This window comes from Megachile rotundata, chromosome 1 (assembly GCF_050947335.1).
Source record: "Megachile rotundata isolate GNS110a chromosome 1, iyMegRotu1, whole genome shotgun sequence".
NCBI classification, from domain to species: domain Eukaryota; kingdom Metazoa; phylum Arthropoda; class Insecta; order Hymenoptera; family Megachilidae; genus Megachile; species Megachile rotundata.
Window position 1 is genome coordinate 10197960 of NC_134983.1, and position 19685 is coordinate 10217644.

Consider the following 19685-nt stretch of genomic DNA (forward strand, 5'->3'; position numbering starts at 1 on the left):
CAAACCGATGGGAAAGCAGGTCGGAAGTGTAGCCGGTCTTCTTTCCAGGCAGCGTTAATTGCTTCGAGTGCAAAAACCGGGAAAGGCGGAGGCTGGTTATCGACGAGCCGAATTCTCTCTCTTCGTTTCTCACCCTTACCTCTTTTCTCGTGCATCGGCACCCTCTTAGCGGCTCGGCCCCGCTCGACTCGGCTCGACCAGCCCCCCGGTACCGAACGTGTTTGCAACTCCGATAGGGAAAACTAATATTGAACATTCCAAAGTGGAATGCAAAGGGTGCGACCAGGACGAGGTTGCGGCAGACGAGGATGAAGAATGAGAACGAGAGGGGTGTGGGGACCGAGTCGAACTTGAAAGTTTTAAAAAGCAATTAAGGGCTTCAAACTTCCGACGCTTACTTCTCCCGCTACAAACCCATTCTTCTTTCTCAACCCTTATTTCTCTCGCGCCCCTTTTCCCTCGCCAACAGGGTCGTATTCGGTCATCTTCAACGACAGCCTCTGTCTCCTTTTCATTGTCCCCTCGTGTCGTTCCGAGCTTGTCCATTCCGTTCCCGAGATTCTTTCGCGGTACTCCCGACATTTCGGGGCGGAAAACGATCGCGTAGGCCCGCCCGAAACCGCGGTAGAGTTCGAGAAAGCCACGAGAATTTACGTTGGCATTGAGCGATCCGGGCAAACAGCGTTAATTACTGCCAGTCCCCTGTTTAACGGGTTTCCTTGCCCGCAGCCGCCTCGAATGACCTAGTTCGGACTCGATTTTGATCCAATGCTTGACGCGGCTTGCTGCTTTTTACACTCCTGTTTGAAAGCTAATTTTGTTTGGTAAATAGCACTGGGTGCTGGAAGAAGTTCCAATACCGGCCTGAACTGTCCCTGTCGTTTTATTTAACTTTCTAAGCGACACATTTTACCGTGTAACAGTTCTTTTTTTTCATTGCTATGCACGGTTCTCCGGAGTCGCTAATTATGAAACTGACGTCGGATTTTAGAAATTTGCCATTAAAATTCGAGAAGTAGATCACAGTTGGAACAGGTTTATTTTTTCGCGTGTTTGAACAGGACGCGATTTTATTAAAATTTTGTTAATGTTTATTTGAATATACTTATTTTCGTATTATTTTTATACTTTCTTATTATATTATTTTCGTATTATGTACATGCACAAAATAGTTGCTATTTTTTAGCACGCAGAAATGAGTACTTTCAGCTAAATGGAAAATGTATTCTGAGATTCTCATCGTCTAAATTGGCACAGAAATAAAATTTCATTTCGCTGTTCCAATTTCTCATTCGGTACAACGCATATTAAACTGGTTAAATTCAGTTTAGTCGTATCGCGATTAACATTCTTTGTCTTCCGAAATGGAATATCATCTGTCGGATTCAACGACTTTTCAAAAGGATAATCTTGGGCTGCTAGTTCTTAGACGATGGACGTACGGTCAAGGATGTAAGAGTAGGAATGAAGAAAATGAACGTAAGAAGGTGGGGGGAGAGATTTCCACGTTTCAAGAGCGAAGAACAACAAAGTTTCTTAATGAAGAATAACGCTTCCACCAGAGGAAAGATATTTCCACTTAACCGGGAATCCTCGTAGTCTTTCTTCTCCTTTGCTTTCTGTCCACGGGAATTGCTCTCCATTTCTCCCCTAATCTCTCGTTGTTTCTCGCAAAGTGCCGCGTTCCGATCCACCCTCTATTGACAGTGAGCCGTTCGAAACGGTATTACCTTTCGATCTGGTCCCTCATTTTAATGAAACTTGCCAGCAATGAAATGCTCAAACTTTTATGAACTAAACATCCCTATATTTGACTCGCTTGTTCGTATCGTCGAATGGTTATCGATTGAAAACCGGAAATTGGTCTCCGTGGAAGAATTAGAAAAAGGCAAAAATAACTCTTACAGAAATACTGTATAATTTTTTAACCCATATGCCTTATGATGTGTTATATTCGTGACTCTAGAAGATATTTTCTAAGAATTACTTCACGTTAAATATTCGCTTCATAGATATTAGCGACAATACCCTTCATGTCGCGAAAGTATATTGTGTTCAAGGATTCATAAGTTACGTTAAACCTCTTACGATGCACTTTTCTCTCGGAACAGTGAATTTTTATCGCCAGGCAAAATATCTTCGAGTAGCGATAGTTTCTTCGAATATTCGCAGGAAAAGCCATTAGTATTCCAGAGGCAGCGATCGCCACGAATTATCCCCTTATCGTTTTATAACGACGGATAAGGGAGCGGCGGGAGCTCTTTAACGGTAACGAGGAAACGTGCGCTGTCAGAGAAAAGTCGAGGATCTCGCGTCGCAACGTCGCGCGTCGCCCTCGTAATTTCGCAGACGAACCGGTGAAATCGCGCGATCGTAGAAATCGTGAACACCGGATTCGCAAGCCACTCACGCGTCGGCCATTCGCGTTCCTCGATAATCGCCGATAGCGGCAAAGATCCAGGGAGCCGTCAAAATGGAACTCGTCCGATATCCACGCCTACGTTCGTTCCGGTCGAGACAATCGGTCGCCATTTACCTGAATTGGATAGGTTGGGATAGCCCCGTACAGCCAGCTGGACGACCTAGATCTCGGGAAGATCGAAAGATTCCGCCTGCCCGGAGAGATGGAAGGTCGATAGAAGGAAATGGGCATCGCGTGAGAGGCCAGCACGAAATCGCGACGATCTGACGTTATCTGAGGAGTCCCGGAGAGTCCTCTTTTGACGACGTCATACGGAACCGCTCCTCCCGCTCGAGTTCTCTTTCTTCGCACAACGCGCTCTGATCATTAAGAAAATTAAATGCGCCGTATGTGGAACGATCGATAAATGGACGCGATGCTTCGTAATGCGAAACACGCTCGTGGAGTTATGAGAATTTCAAAAACCGAGATGATGAAGTACGAAAATTTGGTAATGTAGTTCTTGTATTTAAAGAATGTTCGAAACGTAGGAAATTGTCAACGAGTGGAAATTGAGAACTGGATATAAGAGTATGATAATGTATTACGTATTAGGAATATCAACGTCAATGTAGGAATTTGCAATAAAAGTTTGCGAATTTAGTAACAAACTTGACATTCTCAAATGACTTACATAACTCTTAACCTCTTCAAGTGCCGAGTCTCACTCGTGATGGACTTACAGCTCAAATGTGACAAACCCGACGCAATTTTTGAATGCTCTTCAACTTGAAATTTAAATCCAACTATAAGTTGCAATATCAAGGATCCATCTGATAAATAAATGGCACGAGAAAGGGTTAACAATAATCTGTTTGCGATGCAACCCTCTAACCTAACAATATAAAAATACCCTTTAATTCGGAACAAAAAAAGGTGATTAAAGCAGACGCAGTGTATACTTGTGTAGGGCAAATTGATCGACAAAGGAGAGTCCAAACGACAAATCTGATCATTGTAATTAGTTTAGGAACAGCTGATAAAGAGAGGGTCCACTGGTCGAATGAAACATTAACGAGACTGCATCTGGCCAATGTTCCAATCAAGTGTGATTGTTCGAAATTGTGAGTGGCCGAGGGCAGAACACGTTTGGCACATAACGCGGATCGATATACATGTTTCGAGGTCGACCACGGTCAGTGGATAGGAATACCATTGCCGGTATTATTGTGTAGGATGTTGCGGGCCACCCTAGTGTCGCGCGTGTCCCTTCTTCGGCGAGGGTGCGGCTGATGCGGGAGCACGACGGGCACAGATTATCGGTACACACGATGCGGAATTGATCCCTGAGGCATGCCTGTACGTAAAACTTTCCTGGATGAAAATACCTCGGATTGTTTGTCCGTCCGCGTGGGAAAATTTTCGGCTACGCCACGTGAATAAACTGGACATCGTTGCTTGTCATATTTATTAAACGCGCACGTGAAAAAGGGTGATTTAAGTAATCCACCGTTAAAGCTTTCAACAGCTTATGCCTATGTGCTTTACGAGAATCCCCGATGAAAGTCGTTTGCTTATTTTTGTAACTTAACGTCGCTTTTTCACTGGTATTATAGAGCTCCTATTAATCTGTTAATACAACAAGCTGTGTGTTGCATATGGTTTTTGTGATTACAAATTTCTCTTCATTCATTTTTAATAAATTCGCAGTGTAATTTTTGGTAAATTGCATCAATTTTAGTTTATAATGGAAGACATTATTTTGAAAGTAATGGACTCTAAAATAGTGCAGATTAAATCACAAATATTCCGTTATATTTAGAAGCGATGAATAATGAACAAAATCGTGATAACTGATTTTCGGTCGGCAGTGATTGATACCAATTAATTTAACGATAAAACGCTCGATATAATCGATTAGCTGAATAGTGGCTAAATTTCAATCACAATAATTTATTAAATAGATTATTCCGGTTACGTTGAACGTTGAAACATTTGAAGCCAAATACAATATTCCCAAGTTTGGAAATTTTGAAAAATCGACAATTTATGTATATGATAATTAAGGGATTTGAACATAGAATATTTTCGTTGGTTTTTGATGTCGAATATAGAGGATTCCGTATAAGAACGACATACACACGCGAAACGAAAGCGAAGGATCGAAATCCTCGCTTTATTTGCGAGCTCGAAGTTTTGTATTAGCGTACGAGCGGATTTCATACGGGATTTAATCGAAAAAGCCACAACGATCCACGGCTCCGTACTAATTTCGCCGGTCGTCGTATAAAACTAAGCGTAGAGAGTATTTTGTGCTTGGACCGGTGCCAGCGACCAGGTAAATACAACGTTTTATGGAGATAACGTCAGCTTCGCTTCTGAAGAGGTGAATCGTAAATGAAGCCAGTCAGGCATCCTTAATTTGGAATCGACCGACCGACTAGTCGGATTAGCGAGACATATTTATCGACGAACGCTAGTCGTCTGCATCCTCCGTCGAGTAAAATCGCCATATATTCAAACTTTCAGATTTCCAGACTTACACGATTCCAGATTCTCACATTTTAGAATCCTCAAGTTTACAAAGACACCATCGTCAAATTTTCGCTTTTACAATTAAAGTTTACAAATGTAAAAATTTTCAATTTTGTAAATTTCTGAATAAAGTTTTAGCAGACTATCAGACACCCTGCATAAATCAGTCGCAACTCAAGCGATCAAGTCGAAGGGAAATATCGCCAGCGGCAGGCGTGGTTGTGGCCCTTCGAATACGATTTATTCGATTCCGTGTTGCTCGCTACTCCATTACGACGTTGACTAATCAACTTACGTCGATTCCATTTGAGTCGTGGCCAAAAATAAAGGGGAGAAACTAGGCGAGAAATGAGCAAGGGAGAAAAAGGAAGAAGCTTAGCCCGAAGGCGACCAGAATCTTCGATAATGGGAGACAGGTTAACGCAATAATGGGCAGATCAAGTGTTCGTCGAAGTGCTCGCGGGCACTGGTTTGCACTGCGATGGGCTGTTGCAGATTTCATAGAAATTTCAAATCTGTAGATATTTAGAAAATTGGTCACTTGAAAATTTAAAAAGCTGTGTAGAAATATGTATAAATATAGAAGTTTTGTAATTTAGAAATTTAGAACGTGGAAATACATATTTAAAAACTGACACAACTGAAAATTTAGAAACGCTATATTATCAAATATAGAAGTATCAAATTTATTTTGGGAACATTAGAAGTATCCAGGCGTTAAATACACGCAAACTTTTAAATTAAAAATAAAATAGAACATGAGACTTCAGAAATGTGGGAATGCGCTGTGGAGTCCCGAAATTATGTGGTAACCGAAAATTTGAACAATTCCGAATAAAAGTCTCGAATTTCGAACTGTTAAAATTGAGAAATTGTCTGGCTCACTTACACGTGGTTGGCCGTGCTCGCCGTTAATGCAACAAAGTAACGCTTTTCCGCTTTCGCGAAGCTCGTCGAAGCCGCAATATTCGATTCGCCTCCGGCGAACGATATTGCGAAATAAAAAGGGTTAAATTAAAAATTCTCGGTCGAGTGCTCGGTCCTTCGAACGACAGACTCGAGAATATTCTTACGGAATTTGAACGTGAAAGCACGAAGGTAGAAAGAGAGAGAGAGTAGCCTGAGAGCGTTGCATTTTTCTCTGTCGTTCCTCTAGTAACCCGAAGGCTTCGACTTTTATAGCAAGCCGCGTATAAAAGCCGGCTCTTTGTGCCTTCGTAAACCGTCCTTATCGATATTTTTCGATAACAAAAATGGAGGACCAGAAGGAGGGGTTTCTCCTTCGACCTGGTCGTGTCTCGACCTGACTTCAAAAACATTCTCTTTGTATGTTGCAGAACGATACGATGCAAGTGGTTTGGCAATATCACGAGGAGAAACCGGTATCCGCAGCCGGAGTTTTGCCGGATCGTGTGGCCATTCGTGGACCCAAACCACTTTATTTGGTGCAAAGGGACGCGGAACCTAGGCCCAGCTCGCGCAACCAGGAAGCCGAGCCGCCTCTTCAAACGTGGGACATATTTAACGAGCAGGTTGGTACACGATCATATATCGCGGCGCGTCTTCTCCTGGCTCCCAAACGATCGATTACTCTCCGTATTTTATATTTATGCAACGATCGTTCCCGACGCGACACGGCCGATGATGTGCGAAACTCGGCGAAATCGCGTGGGCGGAAAATTATGGTGTAATACGAGCCATTGCGTGGCGGATATTCCATAATATGATTATACAGGCGTGGAAGGAGGATACGGTATCGATGCAACAGCGTCTTACGTGTGCATAATGATAGAGAGGGACAGGCGTAGGTGGTAATAATATAATGTATAGGTTGGTTCACGGGATTTTGGGTGTTAGCTGAATTAACTACGCGGGGAGACCCAACGGATCTGTACAGGTGTGTAAACGTGTTAAGATTAGCTACGGGATTTAGGTATGTTGCAAGTAGCTTCGCATATGACTGCTTACGTTTGCGGTAATTCAAGTTTCATCACGTACCGAAGATCAGTCGATATCTATTATCTATGTATCTCAAGCTTCTCGGTATTTTAGTATTGACAATTCCTTATTAGCTATACTCCGCTATTTTTGATAAATTTCATATACAGGGTGTCATATAATATATGATACGTAACAGGGAAGGAGTGACACAATAGCAACGAGAACATAAAATTTTACAATGACAAAAATAAGATGACAGTAAACAATAACATTTTTCATATGGGACTTTGAGAAACGCTGCAAATTTTAAATAAAAAGAGTTCATTTGACAATTTTCATTCAGCGAAGTATCTGCGAGAGTCAAATTTTATTCCGAAAGTACCCAGTATTCTTAAACGCACATTGAACCTGATACACGACTATAAAAGCGTGAGGAAATTCGTTGAGCGAATTTTTACGCTCATAGTCCCTCTATTTCCCATTCAGTTTATGAGGGAACAATTGGCACGATTTGACGGTGTCGTTCTATTGCTTAATGGTTCGTGGCGAGAGATACGAACAAGTTTGATATTCAATGTGACAGCGAAAGAATAATCTTCGATAACGATGATTAAAGAGTTTTAATTACCTTCGGTTCGTATTAAGCTCGATCTTGGCGAGAGTCGATGTCTTTGAAAGACACGCAAAGCGAAGTTTACTTTTCGCGTTAGTGTGTAAGTCGAAATGAATCGTGGTAATTCCAATTCGTTCGACCGTCTGTGAACACCAATACGAATCCATCGGATGATGCGAACGTATTGGTCGCATTCACCGTAACCGCGATCGACGAAACTTAATTGTAATTGACTGAATCGGTGTTTGAAACTTTTAAAGAGGTTACGACGGAACGAATCGAACATTAATGAAATTATCTCGATGAACATTAGTTAGGTAAACGTAGAAACATGAAGGACGTCTGATCGAATCGATATGCGTTAATCTTTGATGATAGTAAAGCGAATATGAGCTTCGTCATAAATCCCTGAGCTTATTCCATTTGTCGATCACAGTTTTTCACAGGAGTGCGTCGTTCTATTTAAAAACTTAATGCCTCTGTATGATTTAATTCAGTTTATTTTACAGTCTCTTTGATATTAGACTCATTTTTTTTTAATACAATCGTGACGTCAACGGTCACCCAAATATTTCTATCGGTGAGAAAAAATAAATCAAATTCAAATTATTTGGTAAAATGTAAGTTATAAAATTTTTTATGCAAAAAGTATTCGGTCATTTGTACAAAATAATTTCCACTGTAATTGACCTTTGACCTTCAATGACCTTGCATGACCTTAAACCGTAGACATACACATTTTAAAACACTAATATATTATACGTAAAAGAAATCATATTATTGCGTTAAAATAACGAAGTCGATCTTTATACCTCCTCTATGTGACTTAGATAAAAATTGTTGAAATAAAATTATTTATCCCTCGATAACAAACAACGTTTTCCTATTACAAATAACAGTTAAGATACCTATTTGTCTTGTTACAAGTGGCTCGCTATAAAGTACTGTAGTACAACGATAAATCACAACACAAACAGTTTGCAATTGATTTCAATAATTTTGAACAAGTACCCCGGATTGCTAGTTTACGACTTCAAACTAACTTGAATCGATTGCTGCAGACTTCGACGACCGATTCCAACAAACTGTCATGGTCCACCTAGATGTTCAATTTCATTGCATTCGATTTATCACGTTCCCGATCGATGTATATCCTCGGAATTTGCTCGTTGAGAATTGTCAATCTATAACACGCGGAAAGTTCATTTATTTTCGCCTTTAAATTGAACTAAACACGATAAAATTAATCGGGTGAATTTGTACATTCGTATTAAATCAAATATACTCTGTGTATAATATAATCATTTGAAAATCTTTGTCCATAACTCTGCGTTATCACATCAAGTATCTAAACGACGCAAGTTCGTTTACCAATTTGGTGAAATAATGGCTCCAGATAATTATCTAGCGACAAGTTCGAACATTCAGAAAGGGATTGAGTTAATAATTTTCATGCTACCTAGACTCGATCAAACTTCGGAGCAACTTCATGAACATTAAACTTGGTCGAACTTGGCCAAACTTCAACGATCAAGTTAAACAACCAAAACAGAGAAACATTGTTCTCGCCCACAAAAAGGGATAACTCCATTTGACCCCATAACATCCCCAACGTAATCTCAACGCAGGCCACTAATTTTGCCGGCCTCGTTTCTCGCTCGAATTGGCCGTCTGCAATATGTTGGCTCATGGGAAGTTATTACAGTGGTCCGCGACTTTCCATTTACGCGGCAAAAAACGGCTGCATTCAGTTCCCGGTATCTTTTATTCAAAGATGGTAGCGCAACGTTAGCTCGTTCGAGTACGCTGTCGATTCGATCGCGATTCCACACGCACAACGCACGCGATCGTTGCCCGTCGCGAAAGGGCGGGCAGAGTGGGTGGCTCGGTTGCGCGCGAGATGAATGTTCGAACGCGTTTAACGTTCAACTCGGCGCGAGTGGATTTTTATCGGGCGCAAGCCGCACTGCATTGTGCACCGAATTTATGACGGCATAAATCTTAACCGGGTCACATCCGGCAAAAACTATTCGTTCATTAGCGTCGTCGAGTCATAGATTATGGGCGGACGCTATCGCCGGGATCGGACAATGCTAATTCCACGGCCTGTCGGGCTTCTGCTTATAGTTTATATCGGTGCCGGGTTTAGGAGCAGATTTATGCGATTCCTATTCGTATCGAGGAAGAGATCGATCATCGCTAAACAAATGAACGACTACGAAAAACGCTTCAAGTTCCTCCGATCATTTTCCTGGCTTATAATATTCGAAGATTTGAGTGAATGTATCCCAAATTATAATTCGATCACGAATAATTTATCGTACAATCGCAGCAGGTTTGTAATCGAATCGAACACTTTGCATTTCCCGTAATTTGTAACGAGATATATCACTATCATCCTATCCTATTACACGAATAGTGGCAAGTTAGAACGTTATTATTTATGCAAATTCAATAACGTACCAAGTATCCTCTGTAAATCAAAATATTTGCAAATCCAGCTCCGAATCCAGTATACGCTCTGAATAAAACATACTAGCAAGAGCAGTCAATACTTTGAAAATTTCCGCTGTTCAATTCAGTTAGAATCCATTAACTTTTAGCGAGGAACATGTATCAGTCAGACACATAACCCGTCACCCTGACGTCTCACGAAACAGACCAGTAAAAATGGCGCGATTGTTGAGCACGAAACAAGGAACGTTGCACAACGACATACACACAAACATATACAGTGAAAAAGATCGAACTATAAAATAACTCAATAAAGCGGGAGCGAATCATGAATTCGGTATGATGTGACCCATAAAATTTCCATCGTCGAAATCCTCGTCGAACGAATACCTATCAAGTTTTCCCGCTGAATGGCTCTTTCGATATTTTTGTATAATTCAATCAAGCGTGTCAACGAGTTGCGTAATGGAAGCGTGAACGAGCGAAAATAGGGTGACCGGGCGGGGTGATGGGTGGTAGATGGCATTATCAGGAGAACCAGAGGGTGAAATAATAAATTGGAATTACGAAGGAGGCGGAGGGGGATGGCCAGTCGAAATCGAACGACGCTAATTTCATCGGTTCTGTTTACAATTTATATCGAGTGGAATCGCGAGAACCGGCGGATCTGTTTCGGTGCTCATCACGCTGTAACAAATTACCAGCTTCTACCGGCTGCAAAGGAATTTACCCGTTTGCCCGGCAAATAGAACGATTCCATTTCGCTCTTTCGTGCTTTCTCACTTGATATCGTTCCGTTACAAAATTGTTCGCGCGATGTTTCCTACCTTTCAGCGCGAATTTCACGCGAAAACGCTACGCCTGTCTCTCGTCTCGCGATAAAGCGCGAGCTTCTTAATTTCAGCCGTGGCTGATTACTCGCAGCGAGCTTCGTTGAAACTTTTCGTAACACGATCGTGGTTTTAATTGTCCCGGCGAAAGCAACCAACTCCCCACTCTCCGTTCAAGACACCGGGAGGACATTAAAGTTCCGCGTCGCGTCGCTTATCTTCCCTTCTTACTTCTTTCTTATGCGAATGCTACTTGTTCTTCGCTAACTACGTACGCGGAAGTTCCGCGACGGTCGAATAACTTTTGTATCGCGTCGCGATGAATATGAATGTCTGCGGGCACAAAGAAGAGCCCGGCTTGTTAGGACGGGTTTGCATTCATTCGGACCCCCTTTCCCAACCGACAGCGATACTTTTTTCGCGCTCGTTTCTCGCGTCGAATCCAAAGGAAAACTTCGCCGTCGAGGGCCAAAATCGCCCTCGGGCATCGCAGATATTTCGTCGCTGACGAAGGCGCCTCTCGTTGCCACCAGATTTCAGATCCTTTTCTCCCCAAATTGTTAGAGGTTCTCAACTTACTTCTTACTTGTACTCACAAGTTTACGATAATGCAAATTTATATCTGCTTGTCAGACGATAACAATTTAATCAATCAACTACAATGTACGACCCCTTAATTGTGAAAGGTACACTGCCTCTTATGTACTTCACTATTAACTATCTGTATGGTACACCTGTCTAGTTAATCAAAAGCCTGAATATACTCATGTACCAACTAATTTGAAGATTCAGTAAAATGAATGCATATAGAGTAAACCAGAATTTGTAAATCTTGTACAACTCCTAAAGTGCACAGACAAGGTTGAATCTGTACATTTGTAAATTTTCTCAAATCGAAATATTCATCACCGTTGATCGAGCCAGTTCATCAAGTGTTAGTTAAAAATTCATTTTGAACAGTGTTTGAAGATTTACGAGGAAAGTTGCGAACGAGGTTTGATGGAAATAAGGTCGTTTGGGTCAGCTTCATCAGCTACATGCTCATCATCAATCACGGCCTCGGTAAATGTAGTTTATCAAAGTGTGTGTCACTTTCTTCAACCCCCGGAGATGGTAGCCGGTAACATGGTTACCGTAACTTTAACCGAGTTTCTGTTATATTTCGTAACATTCATTAGCGAGCCGTACGATATTTTCTCCTCCCCGATATTTTTCTTGCCAATCATGTTTCGTTATTTTTGTTCGCGACAGAAAAAGGTCCTCTCCGAATACTCGTAATTTGTTGGTTCGAGTTCATAGCGTATGAATTCATTAAGCAACTAACATTCCTCGTTTATTTTCGGACTTGACGGAATAAAAACACTTTAGTGTATCTTTCAACGGGCTTCTTTCACATAGTTCGAGGCTAATTTTTCTTTCAGTCGGTTCCAACGATCAGATCCGATTACGAAAAGGGATCACGGCGGGTTATTAGTTATTTATAGGAGCAACAGCTCGAGCAAAAAGTCGGCGCCGGGTTGAGAGACAGGAAAGGGTAAAATACGAAGTGAACCAGTCGAGTAACATAAAACGCGTTTTTACTTAGTCAACTCGTCGAAAGAAGCCTCCCGTTTGAACGAGTAGCACGGGAAACGCGGGATAATTATCCCCCTTTCTTTCCGAGAAAAGACATATCGAGAGAAAAAGCATGCAACTTTATGAATAGCGCTATGATGTTTGATCGTGTCGAATAAATAAGATAAATGTAGCAAGATGGTGGAAAATGAGAGAAAATGAACGGGGATGTATTAAAGGAAAGCTTTTAACTTGTTGACTACTATGGAGATCCTCCGCGTTGGACGCCATCAATTAGACACAATGAAGTACTCAGACGGTTATATTAAAGCACAATTTTAATAGCACTGCTATTGTGACTGCAACGATAGAGAATTGTACGAAGTAGTTTACTGAATGAAACTATTGTCATCTATATAAGTGACGATACAATTTCCTAATTTGAAAATTTGATGATTTGAAGATTTAAAGGTTTCTGTACTTCTAAATCCGAACCGTGGTGTGTTTTCAAAAAATATTGCTGTTACTCGTGACTCCATACGGACTAAAAACACAGAATGTATAATGGATTGATCTTGCTATGTTTTCTTTCTCCGTTGACACCAAGACTTCTTACACAGCCTCGAGCTTTTCTTGAACGCAGCATCTTGTACCATCTATCTTTGCTTGACGCATCTTTCACGAAGACACGTATCCATATTTAGCCGACATGGTAATTGACGTATCTATGGACAAACCTTCAACTTAACAATCGTTTCTCTACATTCCATCATACATAATTCATTTTACATACAGCATGTTTCATATATGAATTACAGCATATGTGAATTCAGCATATAGGAATTCTACGTATAGGAATTCCGCATATAGTTCCGTATTCGGAGTAAGTTTCGCGTAGTGATCGCGTGAAGGAAGTTGCACGAAAACAGCGGCAGAAGTAGAAATCGTAAACACAGCTCATCCAAAATCTCCGTAGAGCCCGGGGCGTTTCAGCACATTGGACCGCAAAACAATAAACGCAGTCGTTCTTCTTCGGTAATCTTGACATCGATAATTTCGCAGAAGCGCGTGGGAGAATCCGGCGGCGGCGTTGCACGAGCTTAGGGCGCTGTCGAGGAATACGAGACCGCGAAAAAAGAATTGCAATTTTCTCGGGATCATCGCGGCCGCACACACCCCGCGGCTGTAACGCGAACCGACAACATTTTTCTCTCTTTTACTCCACTCTCCTCGATTTCTCACCCCCGTTTTCTCCTTTTTTTATATATTCCGACAAGATCTTTTTCAGCGTCGTAAACATAACTCGATCGATGCTCGATTTTTATTCGATCGTTAAAATGCTCGTGATTGTGCCGGGAAAAGAGATATTTTAAATCGACGCTCCCGATGAAATATCGAAAGCGTAGATTAAATTGCTTCCCCTGTATACTTTTGTGAAACGTGTTCAAACTGAAAGCGTGCGGTTTGGCAGGAAACTGATCGTTAGGAAATTCAATTTATGAGATTGATTTACATTATTTGTTCAGATACTGAGCAGTTCGATTCGCGGGAAGATTGTTGCGCGTGGAGACATATATTTCGATATTCTTATATCTTTAGAGTTTTGATTCTTGTATCTCTGTATGTACTCATATCTTCACATCCTTGGAATAATATCTCTATATCCCTAATTCCATGTATCAGATCTCAATATCTCTAAATCCACAAATATCTCGAGATCCTCATATTCCTAGATCCACAAATATCAACACATCTTTAAATTCCTACGTCCGCAGACATCTATATTCCAAGATTCAAAATGAGTCGGTATTTGAACAGATAATATAAACCAATGTACAAACGTATTTCCAGCGATTTGTTAGCTAACGATGAAAGAGCATAATCGATAAGCTTGAAACGCGACAGGTAAATACAGCTACACAAGTTGTGTATCCGTACGATTCAGGTAGGTAATATTACCTGGATGGTTGGTCGAGTCGCATCTCTGAGCGCGATATTAAATTCAATTTGTTTGCGTTCATTTCGTTCTCCAGTTGGCCGATATTAATCATCCCTTTACGAAGAATTTATATCAGTCGTTTCCATAGATAGATTGAAATTAATAACGTATTCGTTGATAGTCCCTTTGATCGCGGTGCGGATATTTCGAAAATCTTTTCGTTGAAAAACGCCGATGAAAAAAACGAGTGTGTATAAAGAGGAAATAAAATGGCGGAGTGAGTAGTTTGAAACTATCGTTCGTTGAATTAACTCTGTCGTGCGAATTGTCCCGGAAAGTGAGTAAGAAGACAGGTGAAATTAGAAAAACAGTTTTGCAGGGCAACAACGACGGGCGTGTATCCCGCTAAATACCACGTTACTCCATTAACGGGTATAGACGGATTTCAGCCACTTTCGTGCAGCGTCGGATGAGTTTCCAGTCGCGTTGTACGCCGGGTCTGCACATAACAAGCGTTAACATTCGGGAAGTTTTGAGAAAGCATTTACTCGCGCGTGTACGACCAACGGCGTCCATTTACCCTCGTCCAATTTCGTCTCTCCCCTTTGTTTCGCTGTTCGAGTGACTGGTTTCGACTTTTCCTTTTTTCAGTTTTAATTTAAACGATATACCGATACAAATAAAATTATGCGAGTAAATTTACTTTAGTCGCTGTCGATTACCGAGTTCGATAATTCTTTCGTATAACAAGGGTTGTAGTAAATTAACGAAATGTACAAAATTGTAAATAACCACTGGATAATTAGAAATAAATAGGCAGTAAATAAATGTGAAAGCACTTGTATATGTAGTTTAATTATGATTTTCGAATTACTGTTTAGGTGACCTTACCACGAGACGGGAAGACGTTGCTTTGGTGCCGCGTTATCAAGATGCCAGACATTAAACGGAAGTATCACGTTGTGAAGGTGAGTTCCCATAGCCATAACCTACTTACTCTCCGTGTCTTATACGCATTCAGCCAAAGTAAACTTGATTAAACCGGGAGCGTAGGTGTAGATTCTCGTAGACGTGGGAGCAGCACGGGTGCCAGTTTTCCGAGTGAAAATACTCGCGGGATTTTCTGGTCCATTCACAGCAATCGTTTCTTTACGTTTATGTCTAATTATATTATCTTAATCGTTTAACAAAGCTGTTAGTTTCTTAACTCTCTAATCGCTATATTTATTTTCTGAATTTCTAAAGTAAATTTTGTGTGACTTTGAACGTTCTGTGACTATCTCATGGAGATTATTTCTATTTTAATATATAGTATTGTCATTTTTTCTAATCGATTAGTTCATAAGAATGCTGTATTGATGTTTCAGTGCAATTTTGTTAAATTACAGAACAAGTTTATTAAATCTTATAAATTTAATATATCTAAACTGTCAACTTAACCCAAGCTCATATATAATTCATCCTACGTCACTCTATCATTTATCGAGTTCTGTAATCCTTCCTGTCAGGATAGATTCAGAGTTCAAATATGTATAAATAAATATTAATAGTGTAATTGCATTAAGTTGGAGTTGAACAGAAATAGATTTCAGCGACAAAATTTACATTGAGATTACATTCCATTACCCTGATTCTACCTGAATTAAATAATAAGATCGATAGTTCATCGGCTATCAATCTTTAATCGAGTTTAAAATTCCTTCCCTTCTCATGGTGCACCGAACTATCGACTCGTTAAAACATCTATGATTTATCAAAGTCGTGCACAGAAACGTCGATACAGAATTGTTACAAGTATAATGAACACATCTTCAATAAGTGATAACACGATATTTTTTCAACTCTTTTTCAGTACGAACCAGTGATACAACCAGGAAGTCAAGAGTATCTTCATCACATGACATTGTACGAGTGTCGCGGGAATCAGGAGCAATTGGAAGCCGCTTCGGAATCGTCCGGTGTCGTTTGCTATCAACCTAATCAACCGTCCCTTCCATGCACTACAATCGCTGCTATCTGGAGTGTGGGTTCAGAGGTACGTCACGTGATGTGTTTGAACGTAAAATGAAGAATTAAGTAAGCCTGACCACACTGCGGATCGAATAAATTTTGGCCTAAGCAGAGCGGAAAATTAAATTCGTTCTCGGTTCGTGCGGTAAATAGCCAGCCGGATTAATTAAAATTTATCTGATCGATTCGATACATCGCGTATACAATCCTCGTACCAAATAAACACTTAATCATCTATTTATTTATTTATTATCGCGTATATTATTGGTTTCGCGAGTTTTAGCATTTAGGGAGCTGGGGAGATGGAAATTTAGGAATTTGGATATTTGGGCATTGGAAAATTTCAGAATTTAGGAAATTTTGGGATTTGGGGACTTGGGGATTTGGGGATTTTGGGATTTTGGGATTTGGGGATTTGGGGATTTTGGGATTTTGGAACTTTGGGATTTGGGGATTTGGGGATTTGGGGATTTGGGGATTTAGGGATTTGGAGATTTTGGGATTTGGGGATTTTGGAATTTTGGGATTTTGGGATTTTGGGATTTGGGGATTTGGGGATTTGGGGATTTGGGGATTTGGGGATTTGGAGATTTTGGGATTTGGAGATTTGGAGATTTGGAGATTTGGAGATTTGGGGGTTTGGAAACTTAGAAATTAGGGAATTTCAGAATTTAGGAACTTAGAAAATTTGGGGATTTGGGGACTTGGAGATTTGGGGATTTGGAAATATGAGGATTCAAGTATTCGGGGATGTGAAAATTTGTAAATTTTGACATTTTGAAGTTTGAGTACACAAAAATTGAAAAATCTAAAAATACGAAAAATGTTCGTCCTTATAAAGAAGCCTACACTCGAGTCTACAAGGGCTTACTCCTGTACATTTACAGCTTACCGTACATCCACATATTTATTATCTAGTTTTATGACAGATAATTAATATCTAGTGCAGTAAATGTAAAGATGCATATTTGTTGCGATATTTTTTCGCATGATTTTAATAAGCCGCATGGTGGGAACGTTTGTGGAACGAGCAATTAAATCGCGTCGGGATGTCGCGTGTATAATTACCGGTTGGCCGACGATCCTCACCGGTTACTCGCGTTTCGAGCGACCACGAAGAAAACGAGTTTACTTGCTTCCCATCGGTATGCATTACACAAAACCCAGAATTACTGACTCGCGTTCCCTGGCGTGTCTCTTACGCTCGTCTTGCGACGACGTCCGATTAACATTCGTGGACAGTGATTTATCCCAGTGTAATTATCCCCTGTAACTGATTAAAATCATGATTATATCGCCAGCGTGATTTATGCATGCAATTACCATCGGATCGTTTTGTGAACGGAGCTTTTAGATGATGCCAGGAAATATAGATCACGGTAACGACAGGATATTGAAGAAACCTGTTATTCGCACCGTTGGTTAATTAAGGAACGATTCCGATTATCGATTTATAAATTCATTATTCAGAATCGTTCTTTCATTTGTTATACAATGTTAGAAGGAACAAATCGTTTATTATTGCTGGCTGGAATCGTCGAAGAGCTATAATTAATATTATATTGGCATCTAAATGCTTCTCGATTCTTTGCTTTGTAAATTAGAAAATTTAAAAGAAATTAATATGCATGTAATAATATGTGCACAACATGATCTCAAGATAAATCTATACACATATATCTGTCACTCCGATGTGTTTAATATTGCACATTTGAGTTTGAAAGCATTACAAAAATTATTTATACATGTAAAAAATTATGTTAACACCGTCCCCACCTCAAGTTACCAAGCATACGAGTTACAGATGCGTAATATTACGGGAGGTTTGGTGGTTTTGAAAAATGACTTATAATTCGATATTTCAGTAGAAACATATTACCGCTAAATAACATTAAAAAAGTAAAAAGTCGGGACTCGTTCCGGTATGTTTCCAAGGACCGGTCTATTTAGAAGGTTCGTTGTCGATTTGCTTGCAGGGCTTCAATTATCCACCAGAGGCGGGTTACCCACTCGACCCACACTCGGGGCCGCGATTCTACATGTTGGAAACGTTATACACGAATCCACAGATGGACGCGTTCATCAGCGACAGCTCCGGGTTGCGTCTGCATTATACGGATCGGTTGCGTACCCACAACGCAGGTATCCTCAGCGTCGGCATTGACCCGAACTGGAGGCACATCATACCACCCGGCCAACGCGAAGTGGTCTCCGAAGGTCATTGCATCTCTGACTGTACCAAACTGACCATCCCCGACAGCGGCATCAACATATTCGCCGTCGTCATGCATACTCATCAACTCGGGAGGAAGGTCCGACTGCGTCAGATAAGGTTTAGCGAGGAACTGCCACCCATTGCATCTGACACCAATTACGATCCTAGTTATCAGGAGTATCGGAAACTGCAGAAGCCCGTCAGGGTCCATCCGGTGAGTGTTGCTCGTGATTTCAACGTCACGTCCTGTCTTCTGCATTGTTCAACGGCCATTTAGCCCTTATACAGTCACTAATCTTCTACCTTGCAAGGTCTTTCGTTTACCTTCGACTAATTGATATTGATGTAGTTTTCGAACACTTACTGCATATTATTTCTTTATTACGCGATACCACAATTATAGACTCAACAATTTACAACAAAGCTAGTTTAAACGAAGTTATGGACTGAAGCCGAATATTCTACATTCGTCAAAATGAATAATATAGTAACACTCATAAGTTATAAATTTGGTATTATGTTACAGGGCGATCATTTGATAGCCGAATGCACGTACTCCTCCGAGTCCAAGGATAGAATCACGCTCGGTGGTCTAATGACAGGAGAGGAGACCTGTTTGGTGTCAACTCTTTATTATCCACGTATCGAGTTGTCCGTCTGTTACTCTCTACCCTCGTTACCAACGGTTCTGCGAAGTCTGGGAATCCAAGAGTTGGTGCAGTGAGTATTCGACACGTTTTTGTGCATGCTTTCGCTAACGATTTTTCGGTGTATTCTCCGTCGTTAGCGAAACGAGATTGTGGACACACGGCCGATTGAAATATTGCGAAATAATCATGGTGGTCGGCCGTGTTTTACTTTTGGTCCGGGTTCAAAGACCGTTTGATATTAATTTACACTGCGGAGTTGATGCCGGGCTAATGACGAACGCGTCTCTATACACAAAGCGTTGACCAGACGTTTGCTCCTTTTACTCTGATTACTTTAAATTGGCAATTAGGGACGGCGATGGCCCGTGCGTCACGACCGCACGACCTGTCGTTAGTTCAACGAGCACCGGTTATATTGCATCAGACAGACGCATCGCGTCGCATCGTTCGTTGCATTACGTAATGTTACGTTACGTGTGTCACGAAGACGCTTCCTGCAACGTGTCACGAACTTTAATGTAACGAGCGTCCTGTTTCGCTAAA

The 19685-nt window shown here is 40.9% G+C and overlaps 1 protein-coding gene across 1 annotated transcript in view; it reads left to right on the plus strand.

Moving 5' to 3' along the window:
* The window catches only part of olf413 (DBH like monooxygenase olf413), a 215035-nt gene that overhangs the window by 185565 nt on the left and 9785 nt on the right, over positions 1-19685 (plus strand). Inside the window, exons 4-8 of the mRNA XM_003701272.3 lie at positions 6274-6468; positions 15149-15235; positions 16120-16302; positions 18254-18706; positions 19019-19212. Of these exons, the coding sequence (XP_003701320.2) occupies positions 6274-6468; positions 15149-15235; positions 16120-16302; positions 18254-18706; positions 19019-19212 (1112 nt within the window). The remainder of the gene's footprint in view (positions 1-6273; positions 6469-15148; positions 15236-16119; positions 16303-18253; positions 18707-19018; positions 19213-19685) is intronic.